Source organism: Prionailurus bengalensis, chromosome B4 (genome assembly GCF_016509475.1).
Source record: "Prionailurus bengalensis isolate Pbe53 chromosome B4, Fcat_Pben_1.1_paternal_pri, whole genome shotgun sequence".
Classification (NCBI taxonomy): domain Eukaryota; kingdom Metazoa; phylum Chordata; class Mammalia; order Carnivora; family Felidae; genus Prionailurus; species Prionailurus bengalensis.
The window spans coordinates 27,396,743-27,411,034 of NC_057358.1; the positions used below are offsets into that span (position 1 = coordinate 27,396,743).

The 14,292-nt window shown below is 47.7% G+C and overlaps 1 protein-coding gene across 4 annotated transcripts in view; it reads left to right on the plus strand.

Annotated features, from left to right (window-relative positions):
• JCAD (junctional cadherin 5 associated) overlaps nucleotides 1-14,292 on the plus strand; it is an 82,317-nt gene that overhangs the window by 42,914 nt on the left and 25,111 nt on the right. For 3 of the 4 annotated variants that reach the window (XM_043563592.1, XM_043563590.1, XM_043563589.1), the window contains one exon: nucleotides 9,447-9,785. In XM_043563592.1, coding sequence (XP_043419527.1) covers nucleotides 9,505-9,785 — 281 coding nt within the window. In that variant the 5' untranslated portion in view covers nucleotides 9,447-9,504. The other variant, XM_043563593.1, reaches the window with a different exon arrangement.

Sequence of the window (14,292 nt, forward strand, 5' to 3'; positions counted from 1 at the left end):
CCAGCAGCCTGGGGGGGGCGGGGGGGGGGCAGATGGGTCTCCAGTACTTTGATATATCCTTTAACCACTAACAGTCATGTAAAAAATACAGGAACTGCCCTGATACTGAAACGTCAGTTATCTTGATTTAAATTTGTGGTATCTTGTTTAGAATTTGGACTGTTACCTTTACTTTCTTTAAATATATTCTCCAAAAACTTTCTGTAGATAATATAGTTGGGCACAGGCAGGCTAAACTAGTGAAGATTAATTATTAGACCATGAAATATCCTTGTAAGTTGCTGCTTGTTGGTGATCTCTCTGTAGCTTACCTATAAGCTTGTTTCTTCTGTACGTAAATGAAAGAATGAAGAGACTCCAAGATACATTTTGAAGAAGAAAAAAAAAAAAAAAAGGAGAGTGAGAAAGCAACTGCATGTATACAAAGAATAGGAGAGATAGAAACCGAACTGTTGGTGGTTATCTCTTGGCACAGTGGGGTTACTGGGAACTTTTTTCTTCAACACTGAATTTTGCAGCGTTTCCTTCTAGAATAACTTTACATGACTTTTGCAATTAGAAAATAATTTACAAGTTTTATGAAATGATTTAAACTTTAACATTATTATAAAACCTTGGCTCTTTTGTTCTCAAGATATTTTCAAAGAAAACTAGTGTGTTCTAAGTTTAATAGACCATTCCAGGAATCTTTACATGTGGAGTTTGACATGCATGTTGGTAGTGGGATTAAATTCTAGTCTAAGTTTTATGGTTATTTTCGCAAATAGCCAGAAATTCCAGAAGATTTAAAAAATCTTATCCAATTTCACTCCTTTTCTTAATGACCACTAATCTTTCAGAAATGTTAATGAGGTACTTAGGGTCTCATAAAAAGGGGGTGGGGTCACCAAAGCAATAATTGTGTGACCGAACGTAGAGGTGAAAGAGAAGACGGGAGCGTGTGTGTGTGTGTGTGTGTGTGTGTGTGTGTGTGTGTTCACTCAGATCTTGGGGGAAAAGACAAAAAAGAAGTTAGAAGAGATAATATTTATGAAAAAAATAAAGTGCATAACATTTGGTACTTTGTTTCCCTTGTCTATCTCTGTTTTGGAATCAGTGCCTTAACACCGACCCAACCCAGCAAGATTAGCATTCCAGAAGTCCTTTTGATCTGAGACCCAAGTTTTCCACCTCCTTTTTTTTTTTTTTTTTTTTTTTTTTTTGTCACCCTAAAGAAACTTAACTCAGGAATGGTTGCCATACTGAAATTATTACTTCACAGATTAAATATGCTTTTTATGTGGAGAAGATTTTAACAACTTGAGTGCCCCGACAAGAGCTGGTCATCACAGTATTGTGGTATGGTAACAACAGCGTGTGAGCACTTCACCGCGCCAGAGCTTACACTGAAACTGTTGAGTTCTTTCTTTCACTGAGATGGAAAAGAGAAATGGCAATCCTATTGTTCATAATAAAGTACATAGAAAGCAGTAAATATCCATGTGTCAGTTAGCAACGTGCTTCATCCTGCTGTTAGGTCTTAGCTATTTACCTCTTGTTTAAAGAAAGTACTTTGTTATATATTAATCATAACATTAGACTGAAAAGTTGTCAGTGGAAGAAGTATTTACAGTGAACTGCCAACAACTTGAGGGACTAATTACATCTTAAATATGGAATGTCAGTGAACACAACTGAGAAGTTTTAGGTTTTCTAGAAGAGTAACAATGTCTAATCAAGACCTTTAGGATGCTGTTTTGTAATCGTGTATTAGATTTTTATCAGCAGAACATGTAACTTTAGGCTTCCTGGAAACAGGTTAAGAAACTCTGTAGCAGATAAGACCCATGTGCCATATACTAGACCCTTAGAACCTTATGTAATTTATTGCTCATTTATTTTTTTCTTCGGTGTTTCTTTTCACTGAGCCTTCCAAATACATAATATATTTTCACAGATACATTTTCCTAATCCTACCTAAGAAACTGTTCTTAATTGTTTTTCTTTCTATCTGTCCATCTATCCATCTATCAATCAAGTAAACCCTACCCCTAACGTGGGGTTCGAACTCAACAAGCCCAGGATCAAGAGTCACATGCTCTACTGACTGAGCCAGCCAGGCACCCCTAAATTTTTTTTTTCTGATGGTGAGATCATATCAAGTTAAAGTACATGAAAGTGTCAGCATGTGGCCATTTTTTCCTTGAAAACGGCGTTACTTCATATGGCTCTACCAAATGCATTTCATGACAGGTCACTGTAAAATACAGTAAAATATAAATAAGAACATTAAAAGAAAAAGCAAACCAGAATAAAACACCACTGTTGACATTTTGATATGTTTCCTTTTGGTGATTTTTCTCCTGTGTGTGTGTGTGTGTGTGTGTGTGTGTGTGTGTGTGTGTGTGAAATTGCTATTGCACTGAATGTAGGGTTTGTATCCTGTTTTTCTGTTTAACGTGGTACCATGAGCATTTCCCTGTGCCATTGTATATCTGAAAACATAATTTTATACATGTGTGTACATATTCCAGTCTACTGTGTGGATGCATCAGAGTTTTGTTTTGTTTTTTTAACCATATCTCAAGTGGACATTTATTTGGTCTAATTTTTTTGTCATCATAATTGAAACTTGGGTAAGTCTCTTTATAGAAGACTTTGTGGGTATCTCTGATTATTTCATTAGGATGGATCCCAGGAAATGAGATTATTAGAGTTTCAGGTTTTTGAAGATTTTACAACATATCACTTTTAAGAAAGGAAATACCCATTTACACACAGATACTTCCCCCCTCCCCATTCATACGCCCCCACAAATAGGAGAACCCTTACAGCTTACCATGCCCTTACCAACAAATACTGCCTTCTGGAAACTTCGATAATTTGACCAGTGAATAATGGCATTTGGGTTTAATTTACGTATCTTTGATTACTAGTGAGAGTGATCGTTTGTTTTACATTAAAAAAAAAATTTTTACGTTTATTTATTTTTGATAGAGACAGAGCACAAGTGGGGGAGGGGCAGAGAGAGAGAGAAGGAGACACAGAATCCAAAGCAGGCTCCAGGCTCCGAGCTGTCAGCACAGAGCCCGACGCAGGGCTCGAACTCACAAGCCGTGAGATCATGACCTGAGCCGAAGTCGGACACTTAACCGACTGAGCCACCCAGGTGTCCCAATTTGTTTTACATTTTTAATTGGGTATTTGTCTTTTTCCTTTATTTTCAGTGCATGTTCTAGGCAAATTTTAAAAGGAAGAAGAGTTTTGTTTGATCTCATGAGCTTATTAATAGTTTTATTTCATTGTCGTGGGGAGCCTTACAACTGTAAATACGAGAACAAAAACTATTTTTATTTTTAAGGCTGTAGAGGGAGGAGGAATTGGTACCTGTTATGAAATAACATCCATTTGCCAATGTCTATCCTGGTGATGAGCCCCTAATCGACATACTGCAACCTAGACCATTGCATCTGCAAGGGAGGGTGTTGGCTGGCCTTGTGTCTTTATGTTCTTTAGTGCAGCCCAGTGCCTAGCACATTCAGTGTAAAACAAGTGTCCTGACCAACCTACGTTGGAATAAGTGTGCAACACCTGCCCTCCGGGACCCCTGGGTGGAGAGTTGCTGGATGGTGTACTCCATGGCCTCAGCCCCCACCCTCTCCTCTTCCTCTTCTTCGTGTGTGACCATTTTGCTCAGCTCTCTTGGTTGGCCTCTATGGGTGCTAATGGGGCCAAGGTCAGAGGTTCTGTCTTCGTGTGACCTATTTAGCTTTGTTCCGTGTCATGGCCACAAGCTGTACCCTTTTTACTGTGGCCAGCTGACTTAGAAACACATGCTGCTCATCACAAGGGTGAATAGGCTAGAGAGACAGACAGATTTCTAGAACGAGAAGGACCCCGAAGAACCTTCAGAGAAGACTGAAGCCCAAAGATGTTCCCTTCTTTTGTGCAGTGTCTCAGGCTCAATTCAACACAACAGATACATATTGAACAACGTGGAGAAACAGAAATTCATCCCTACAATGAAGGGGTGGACAGCTCTCTGCTTAAATGCTAATGGCTAATATTGAATAGAACTTCGAAATCTACCACAAAATAAGATTACTTTAAGTGGTCTCATTCCGGTTTTTTGGACAGGACAAATAATCTGATGAAAATCCACTCAAAAATGATTTGGAGAAAAAAATTTATGGGACTGGGTTGGTTAAATTAAAATCAAATTACCTGTCATCTTCTCCAACCGACACTTATTTCTGATTTCCGCATTTCTCTTAAATGACCATTATCTTAGTCGCCAAGTAAGACATTACACTTGTTTTCTTGAAAATTACTTGTATTATTCCTTTTCCCCCATCTCCTCTGCTACCAGCCTTGCATGTTACAAGAGAAGAGACACAACTGCTCGTCTGCACGTCTGTCTGTGTTCTAACCACTTTAGTTGTCCACTTTTCCACCATACTGATTGTCAGGCACACTTTCCTCTGCTCGCCCAGACACTTGTGGTTTCCCCTTGCCCAGATGAAGCCCAAATTCTATCAGTGTTGTAGATAAGAGTGACTATTTCTAGATCGATAGTTTTTCTTTTAGAATTTTGGTGGCTTTTTTTTTCTTGGAGGTTACTCACTCCTCTCCCATTTACCATAGCTGTAGTTTGTCTGCTTCTCCAGTTCACACAACAGGTTTCACGATAGCTCTGTAGGAGCCTGAATCCATAAATGACCAAAGAGGGCTACTGAAGGTCACAGAGCAATGACGTGATCTATGTGTGAATGAGTCCTATTACTGGGCATTGAAAATTAATACAAACACTGCCATCGAAACCTTACAGTCAAGTGAGGCATCAGGCCTTGCGGCTGTGTGTGCCTATGTACATATGTATGTGTGCCCTGGTGTGTATTGGGAAAGAATCCTGTAGAAGAGCCATCTTAACCCAAGAGAAGAAAGGAGATGCTTTTTCCCTTTTAAGTATAGTTTTGCACTTAAAAACTTGTTTTTAATGTTTATTTTTGACAGAGAGAACGTGAGTGGGGGAGGGGCAGACAGAGGGAGACAGAGAATCTGAAACAGGCTCCAGGCTCCGAGCTGTCAGCTCAGAGCCCAACACGGGGCTTGAACTCACAGACTGTGAGGTCATGGCCTGAGCCGAAGTCGGGCGCTCAACCGATTGAGCCGCCCAGGCGCCCCTAGTTTTGCACTTTAATGTCACCATGCCTTTCATTTTTCTTTGTTTATATTTATACAGTATTTGGTAAATTAGGAAACTTCTATTGTCATCAAGGAAGGAAATTTAGATGGGTAAGCCTAAAATAGTAGTGAGGGCTTTGAAGCTAGACAGACCTGTGTTTGAACCTCCGATCTGCACTTACAGGCTCAGGCCCTCAGCCTCAGTGTTCTTGTCTGCAAAATGGAGACATCCGTAGCTACCTTAGGAAGTTTGCTGGGAGCATAAAATGAAATAAAGTGTGCTTTCTCTCTGAACATGTTTGTTCTTATGTTAAATGTTTCATCTGTGTGAATGGTATTTAGATATTGACAGAATGAAAAAAATAAATATTTAAAGTGAGCTCATTTGTCTCTTGTGTCCTGGCCCAGCTGGTGCCAAAAGTCCCCTCCTTCCCTGAGATCTATCCAGGCACCTGCACTGTCCTGATCCCTCTTGCTAGATGAACAAGGTAATGAGCCAAAGTAGGGAAGGAAAACATTTCTTAAATGAACTGGCTGGACAATCATACTTACAGGGTGATCTTACAGTGCAGATCTACCTTGAGGTGGATTTCAGTCTTCCTTCCAGAAGCTTCCTTGACCCCTTGAGACTGGGTTAGGGTCCCTTCTGCCTATTTTCCTGCTGTCTGTACAGCAGGGTAGTAAGATTCTCAAGGGCAAAGTATGTGTCTTATTTATTATACTTTGAGTGGCTGGTGGTTTCTAAGCACTCAGGAATTGTGCTTCAATGTTTTGGGCTCTCCAAAGTACCACTTACTCTTCTAAGTGACTTGGATGGAGATCGAAATATCCATTCCCAAAAGATGAGATATGTGGGTGATATAAAGCAGGTTTGACCTTGGAAATCAAAAGTCAGATCCCAAGGGATACAAGAGGAATTAGGAAATGGTCTAAACTTCATGGCGAAAATTAACTAATATGAAGTCCTTCCGTAAGGCAAGTAGTAACCCTTCAGAGACAAACTAGAACCACGGTAGCATGATAAATCCACAATCTTGGATTTACGTGGTGATTTATACTTTTATATATCTTTATTTGGTCCTCAAACAGTCTAGTGGCATGGGCAGATGGGAGCATTGCCATTTTGCAGATCAGGAAACTGAGGTTTGGTATAGTTAGTGACTTATTCCAGGGGTCATAGCTGGGGCTGGGTGGCAGCGGCATTAGCACTAGGATTAAAAGGATCACCCCTGATACTTTGTTACTTGAGCCATACCCATACCTTTCGAAGTTGTTAAATCCAATGCTATAATAATTTACATTTATGGCAAATTTTGCTGTGTATTTGTATTTACAGCCACCCTGTGAGTTGGTGGGTGGGTGATCAAGTTAAATACTGTTGATTTAGAATGCTGGGATCTCAGGATCAGAAAGAGACTTTAAAAGGGACAGCTTTTTGTCCAGTTCATTGGATGCCTGTCTCCTCAGCAAGCCAGCTCCTCTAACGGTGGCCGCTGTGACTGACGTGTGATGGGGCGCTTGCTACCTCTTGAGGCAGCCCATTCCGTCTTAAGTAGATGAGGATGCTAAAGACAGTAAGCAGAAGGTGATAGGGATTGGAAAACCCATGTAACTGTTCCCAGATCTGTCTCAGGTGGTGTTTAGCATGGGTGGAAATGAGGTGGAGGCCCAGGGGAAGAGTTGGGATGAGAAGGTGAAGAGTGTCAGCCCAAGGAGAGAAGTCCTCGGGGATCGGGTGGAGGCTGGGACCGCCCATTTGGGTTGTGGGGCTTGCGGGTCATGCCCGTTGCTCTTTGTTCTCCCGCACGGCTCCTGGCCCGGTGTCCTGAAGCTGGCGTGCGTTGTAATCCCGCTCCGCAGAGGCACCTGGCCTCTGTGAGGCAACACAAGTCCGGAGTTTCCAATAACTAGTATGCTTTTGACCTCACACCTGTAAGTTCGAGTTATGGCTCTTACCTTTTGAATCTTTTTGGAAAGAGGTTTATGTGTCGGCCTGGGTCGTCATGCCACTTGAGGGTTTGTTAAACACAATGTCCACGCGGACGTGACCATACCAGACCAACCAGACCATCTCCTTCCCCACTAGGAAGAGGGGCCGCGTGCGTGTTTGGTGAGGGCCCTCTCTCCTTGCGCACTGGCAGGGGGCTGTGCCGTGGGCGCTGCCTGCCCCCCCTGTGTCCTGCATGGTACACTTGGCTTTTAAAGAGCCTCTTCTTTTAAAGCCTCTTCTTTCTCTTTCTTTTAAAGAGAAACTGAGTGTAATCAGACCTACATTCCAGGGCTTACTGTGGTGCCGACTGTATGTGCGACATGAAGCCAGTCAGTGGGGGGGACCCTCCCCGATCTATGGGGGCCCTCCCTGATCTAAATGCTACAATGAGATACTTGCACCCCAGATCTATTTTATATACCAATTCCCTCTCTCATACACGCACATGCAGTTTATCTAGTGAACTCCTAATCATTCTTCAAAACCCAGCTCAAATGTCCCTTTCTCCTTTTGTGCATTCATTCCATAGTTATTTATTGAGAGCAGGCTATGTGCTAGATGCCGGGGGTATAGCACCGCACAGAACAGGGAGCCGCCTTCGTGGTCTTGCCTCTGTGTTCCCGTAGCCCTCCTCCCTGTGTTTGTAATGGGATCACTTTCCCCTGTGGACCGTAGTCCAGTGACTTGCAGTGGAATCCGAGAACACATGCTCGCCTCTCTGGTCCTTCCATTCCTGTAAACGGCCCAAGTGGTACAACCCCTGCGAGCCATGCAGCAGGAGCGTCAGGAATGGCTTCTGCTACAGTAACCGCCAGGGCCTGTCGGCCTTCCATAAGATGTGGGGGCCTCGTGGGAAGTGATCGACTTCCCGAGTTCGATGCTCTCTGCGCTGATGGCCGGGACTTTTCTGCCACTGTAACAGAGCATGTGGTGAAGAGTGAGGACGCGCCCGGTCAGCAGAATTGTGGGACGGGCCCCCGTAAGAATTCCCCCGACAGGAAGCACATGTGTCTCCCTTTCACCTGCACACAGGCCGGCAGGCATTTCCTGGCCATTGTTCGCGGGGGCTGCCACGGCGCCGTTTCCGTCCACCAGAGAAGTGGGGCCGGCTCTGGCCTAGCTCTTGCAGGCCTGGCCTGCGGCCCAACCTCCGGGGACGCAGGGCTGCTCCCCACTAGCCGGAAGCCACGGGAAAGAAGATTCCCCTGGTTAAAAACAAACACGGCCCCGCCTGTTTTACACCTGTGCTCACAGGTAGGTTCCTTCTGTTCTCCCGTGGTCCTGCTGCCCTGGGCCGGTTGACTTGGGAAGTTGCCCAAGTAGAATTCATCTACCACGATGGGATTGGGCAGTGGCTCCAAGATGGAAGAGCTGCCCCAGGATTTGTTGGCGAGAAATCTGAGTCTTAAAAATTTCACGTCACAGGGGCGCCTGGGTGGCTCAGTCGGTGAAGTGCCCGACTTGGGCTCAGGTCGTGATCTCGCAGTCCGTGAGTTCGAGCCCCGCGTCGGGCTCAGAGCCTGGAGCCTGCTTCGGATTCTGTGTCTCCCTCTTTCTCTCTGCCCCTTCCCTGCTCATGCTCTCTCTCTCTCTCTCTCAAAAAAAAGACAAACCTAAAAAAAAATTAAAAACAATTTCACATTGGAAGGGAGAAGTTGGGGATTGTGGAGCGTGCTGGGTGTGCGTGCTTGGCCAGCCGGGCCCGTGGTCTCTCACGATGCGCCCAGAGACCTGGGCTCTGCTCGCAGCAGCCCGGTGTGGCCGCCCCCCAGAGCCCCCAGAGCGCCAGGGTGGATCACAGCTCCGTGCTGATGAGAGATCCGGCTCTGCCCTTTGAGAGCAAAAGGTATGGCTGCAAGATGACAAGTATAATAAGGTAAAGCCGGACACTGGCAGTTTCTCATTTTAGAAACTCAACGTGGTAATTGTAGCTTCCGCATCTGTATTTATTTTGCCTTCACTGCTCGTGCCCGTTGTTTTTGGATGCCCGGGGCAAGGGAATGGTGGACACTGTTAGTCATTTCATTGCTTCAACGCTAGTCCAGACTCTTCTGCAAGAGGCAGCCGGCACAGGGTGGGGTCCCCAGGTTTCCCGCCTCATCCTGCAGAGCCCGTGCCACGTGCACCATCCCCAGTGAGTTAGACGGGACAGAATTTTAGGGGGAACAATCCCCATTCCTTCACGTTCCCAACCGGGGACGAGTTTGGTGGGAGCGAGGGGAGGAGGACGTGTCAGCCGCAGCTCCGGGGAGAGTCGGGCACCCCTCACGAACCCTCTCTGTTGTCCCTTCAGGGTGGGTCCTGCCAACGCGACGGTCCCGGCGGCCGAGCTCCCATGAAGCCAGCGCATTATGTACAGCGTAGAGGACCTCCTGATTTCTCATGGATACAAGCTGTCAAGAGGCATCCCGGCGCCACACGACGGTGACCGTGAGGGCCGCCGGCACGCCAGGCCCCGCGCGCGAGCTGGCCAGGGCCTGCTGAATGGGTGCGAGGATGGCCCTGCGGGTCCTCCCCCCAGTAAGCCGTCCCCGGGGAAGGGCCACGTGAGCGCCTCGGAAGACAGCCACCACCTACGGAGAGCCCTCGGGGAGCCCCAGATCGCTTCTGCTTCTAGAGCTCGTGAGGCGGGGTAAGCTCCCACAAGAGCCCACCGTTTTCTTTTGTCTCAGGGACTTGGCGGCAGGTTTGCAAGACCGATCCTTCAGAGAGAGGTGGGGAAGGGTGAGAGACAGAGGCGCTTCGTTCCATGGGCGGGGGGAGGGGGGGGTGTAGGGGGGTGGGGGGGTGGGTGCAGGGTTCGCCTCACTGAGCACAGGGCCTGGCCACGGGAGGCCTTCGATGAACAGTGGTCAGCAGGTGAATTCTGTCATGGGAAACCCACGGCATTTTAATACCCACCCTCTGTTTTCCCTTAGAATCTCCTCACGTTGCCTTCACTAGGAATCGTTTAAAAACCCTGGAGAAGCTAGTTTCTGTCAGGCACACATTCCTAGTGCATCAGGCTTCCTTAGTAATTAGTATGTTTCAATATTGTGTACATTACAGAGTTGGAAGAGGTGTATGTCCCCCTCCGTGTATGAAGAAGAAAACCTTTCTTCTTGTACATTTGTGTAATTTCGTTGGCTTCCAACCCATCTTTCCCTTGCACACACTGGCCCTAATGTGGGTATCCCATCTGAATACAGCTGCAATCTGTGGGTGTTTTCCTACAACAAAGAAGAGGGCGTGTTGGCTGGGGGGCCAGCGGGGGGGTAAAAAAGAGGGAACTTGGGCGGCTTGCCACAGAGCCGCATGAGAGGGGAGCCCTGTAGCCCTCATGCACCTAGAGGAGTTTCCACCTCATGCACCTAGGGTTTCCACCTAGAGGAGACCCTTGTCATCACTTCATAAAAGTGCGTTTGTCTCCAGGGCTGCGTTAGGACCAGGCTCCGACTGGAGGAGGAGGGTTCTGCCTCTGTAGAGCAGGTTATGTAATTGTGCATAACCGGCAAGAAAGGGACCAAAGCAACCAGTGGAAGCAGAGGCCTATCTTCAAGGGAAACAAACAAACCAAAAGCCAAGCAAACTTAAAAGGGGAGTGAGTTCAGTCTAAAGGGAAAGAAGCAGGCTTCCATGGTGAAAAACTCACCTTTTCCCAGAAAGGATTTTCCACGTGGGTTGACGGCTTTCAGGTGAAGAAGGGAGAGGGTTCATTCTTAAAATTTAGAGCGTTCAGCCCCGTCGTTATCGAGTAAAAGCCAAGGTGATTGCCTTCCACGTGCGCGGTGCAGTGAAAGCAGGCTTATGTTGCCACGTCAGAACCATTTCTCTGGCCAGGGGCAAGGGTTAGTGGCCAGGTTCAGGACGACACCCACAATGGAAAGGGACGTAAAACTGCTTTTATTTAACCTTGCCCTTCAGACTCACACTTGTGTCCACTACTGTCTTGGGCCTAAGTCTCTTTTTGGCCACGTTCCCTGAAAAACACGCCCGCCCTGGATTTTGGAAGAGGCTGCTTTCGGATGAGTTGGCTGAGAATTAGAGAATTAGTGTAATTACCACTACACAAACTTGTGCTGGACTTTGTCCTGCCCTCTGTTGCTTCTAGCTCTGTGCTGAGTATATCTGTACCTTCCACCTTGGATTTCGGGGCCCTGAGGCTGTACCCTGTCTCCCCTTCTTGTGTGTTTCCTACGGAGTTTGTTATGGTTGCTGGATACCCAGTGTGTTTAATATGTGCTCGTGGATTCAGTTCTTTCTTCCACTGTTGAGGGGCAGAAGTCCTCAACTTGTAATGAGGTAAAGACTGGGGCAGTGGAATCCCTACAAATGGCCCTTGGAGGCTGTGTGGGGGCTCCCTCAATCTCAGAGGGCTGGATCAAGATCAGAGTTGGGTCCCACAGTGGGAGGCAGTAAAATCCCCTCTAGAATGCTGTGTGGGCCATGTGGCCCCCACACTCGTCTACAACTTGCTCAGGACTTTCTAGCCCCTTTGTGCTAAAGGTTTTTGGGGACCCCAGGCACTCACAGCCCAGCCCCTAGGTAGGTAGGCATAATCGAATCTGTAGGCAGTCTTTCTTTTTGTCATGAAAAGTGCTCAGTTCAGTGGCTTTGTGTAGCAATGGGATGTCTTCATACAGACGACCGCGTTCTCGGCAGATCTGGCCATGTCCCCCCAGTTCTGAGGGGGGCTGATTACCTTCTGAGATGTATCTTAGCTGTCAGACTGAAGGTTGCCTTGTAGGGTAAAAACAGAATATGCATACATGTTCACAGAAATCCATGCTAGTGCCCAAAGCCTCCTAGACCAGCTGCAAGCCTTCCTGGGTTGAAGTGAAAAGATGTTTTCTTTCTTTAGTAGCTTATAGAGACCTGAAAACAGGAGGCAAACAGAAAAGCAAACAGAAAGGTAGGCAGGAGAATGTGTTTTCAGGAGAAAAAAAAAAGTGCCTTGAGAGGAAATAAAGAGGTGCTAATCGTTAAAGCCTGAAAACTGAAGAAAAAGCAAACCCAACAATACTTTGGCTTCTGTGAACTCTGAATCTGGATGAGCAAATGGTGCTTTGCCAAATCCTAGCCTCCAGGCTGCCGACCAGGGCAGCTGTGGTCCTGCTGCGTGCCCGTCCCACACGGCGACTCTTCTGGGCTGGGCTCCAGGTCTGGAGGGGCAGGGGGCCCCAGGAAGGGCAGGTGGGGCCCCCAACTCCACGCCATCAGGGTGGCTGGGAAGCATCACGAGGGTACCCTCTTGCACTCTCTTAGGAGGGTTGAGGTTTGCCTTAGAGAGTATCCCCCCCACCCCAGGCCAGTCCTCAGGGCCTCGTGGACTTCCCAGAGAAGGCGGTGGTCAAAGTGGTTTCCAAGGCCACGGGGGCCAAAAGAAGCCTGGTTTGTTTTATTCTGTTAGGAGAGCACGTTAGCAGAGTCATATTTTATAGCCAAAGGACATGAAGCCCAGAGGTCCTCGGTGACTCTGTAAGGGCCACTCGGAAGGAAGCCTGGCTTGGGCCCCAGGCTCCGGGCTGCCAGGCAGGCCAGTGTCTGCTGCTCCATAGCGGTGTCGGGCCCGGATCAGCTCTCCCCAGGTGGGGCCTGTCCCTGCTTGAGAGGGGCCTGCATTTCTCCAAGCTCCTTTCACAGCTGCCTTGTGGCGGACTGTCCTCTCTCACTTCCTTGTCCTCCGCCCTCTCTACGGGCACGAGGGGATGTGCGGGGATGTGCGGGGATGTGCGGTGGCTCCTAGGGCACAGCTGTGTCCCTTTCCTGTCTGGGGAGCTGCCTAAGGAATGCATCCTGTCGTATCTAATCTAATCTAATCTAATCTAATCTAATCACCTAGATCAGATACGTGTGCACAACGTGGCTTCTCTCTGTGATATTGTCTGTCATCTGGGGTGTGGCTTAAACATCAAGACTGCCTTGGGAGCATGATCGCGCTTCTTCCTTTCCCTCGCGAATTAACATCATCTTACAACAGAGTTTCTTATGTAAGGGCTGGTTATAGCCAGTAAAATGAAGAAAAAAGAAAAAAAGAAAAACCACAAATATGGAGCCTTGACTAGATTTCCAAACATGCAGGATGCATGTTTCCCAACTTGGCCGAAGAGGCTGTGCTTTGAGGTTGCACTGTTACCGCAACAAGTGACACGGAGATCCCGACACGGGCAGAGCATGACAGTTGTGTCATGTGGGGAGCTGAAGGAGCCGCTGGCTTGCTGAGAAGCTCTTGTACTCAGGTGGTGCAGACGGGCCCAAGAGTCACTTCCTGCTGGTACACACGTATCCGAATTAGTGAGGAGAGAGCTCCCTTCCAAAGCTACGTGCAGGGTGTTGCACTGGGTCCTTGACCCCCTTCGCCTGCAGCATCACCCCCCATCTCCGTATGGCCCTGCAGGCCTCCTTCTCCACGCCTGACCTGCCTGCCCTGTGCCTTCTCGTGCTTTCAGGGTGCCAAGCGCATGGGGCCACCGTGTGTTCCCCAGCACTAAGCCCCGCCTAGAAGCACCCGGGGCCCTCCTCCCACTCCCCTTGGAAGCCCCACCCATCAGTTTGGTGGCTTCTTCAGCTCTCCCAGTCGGAATGACTGGCTCCCCGGTGCTCCTCCAGGGTTGCCACCAGCTTCCTGAAAGCTGACCCCATTTCTGATTCACCTCTGGTTTTGCTAAAGCCTATTAAGGAATTTTGCACTTATTAAAACACTCAGAAAAACTTCTTTTGATAAATTGGATGAAACCTAGTGCTTTCCACGCCAAGGCAGTTGTGGAAGTGCTGAGCATTTCGGAACATTGGGATAAAGCGGGATGGGAAACGGAGGAGGTTTTTCCAGCGGGAGGACCTGTGTGAGGCTGGGGGTGGGGAGGAAGGTTCCACTGTGACAGGGAGGGGCGCTGGCTTTCCGCGCCGGGCAGCTGAGGTAGCAGTTTTGACGGCTTTGTCCACATGCCAACTCCTGGGGGATGAACAGGGAGGGAGGGAGAAGGAAATGCGAGTCACAGACTCGGCCAAACTCCCACTAGGCCGAACGGCCTCGGTGGTAAAATTCGCCTCCTTTGTAGATTCTGTGGGTGCAAGAATCTACAATCTAGCCCACTTGAGTGAGACGGGCAAGTCTTCGTGAGGCCATACTGGGGCGGCTCGGGGCCCACTGCAGGGAAGAA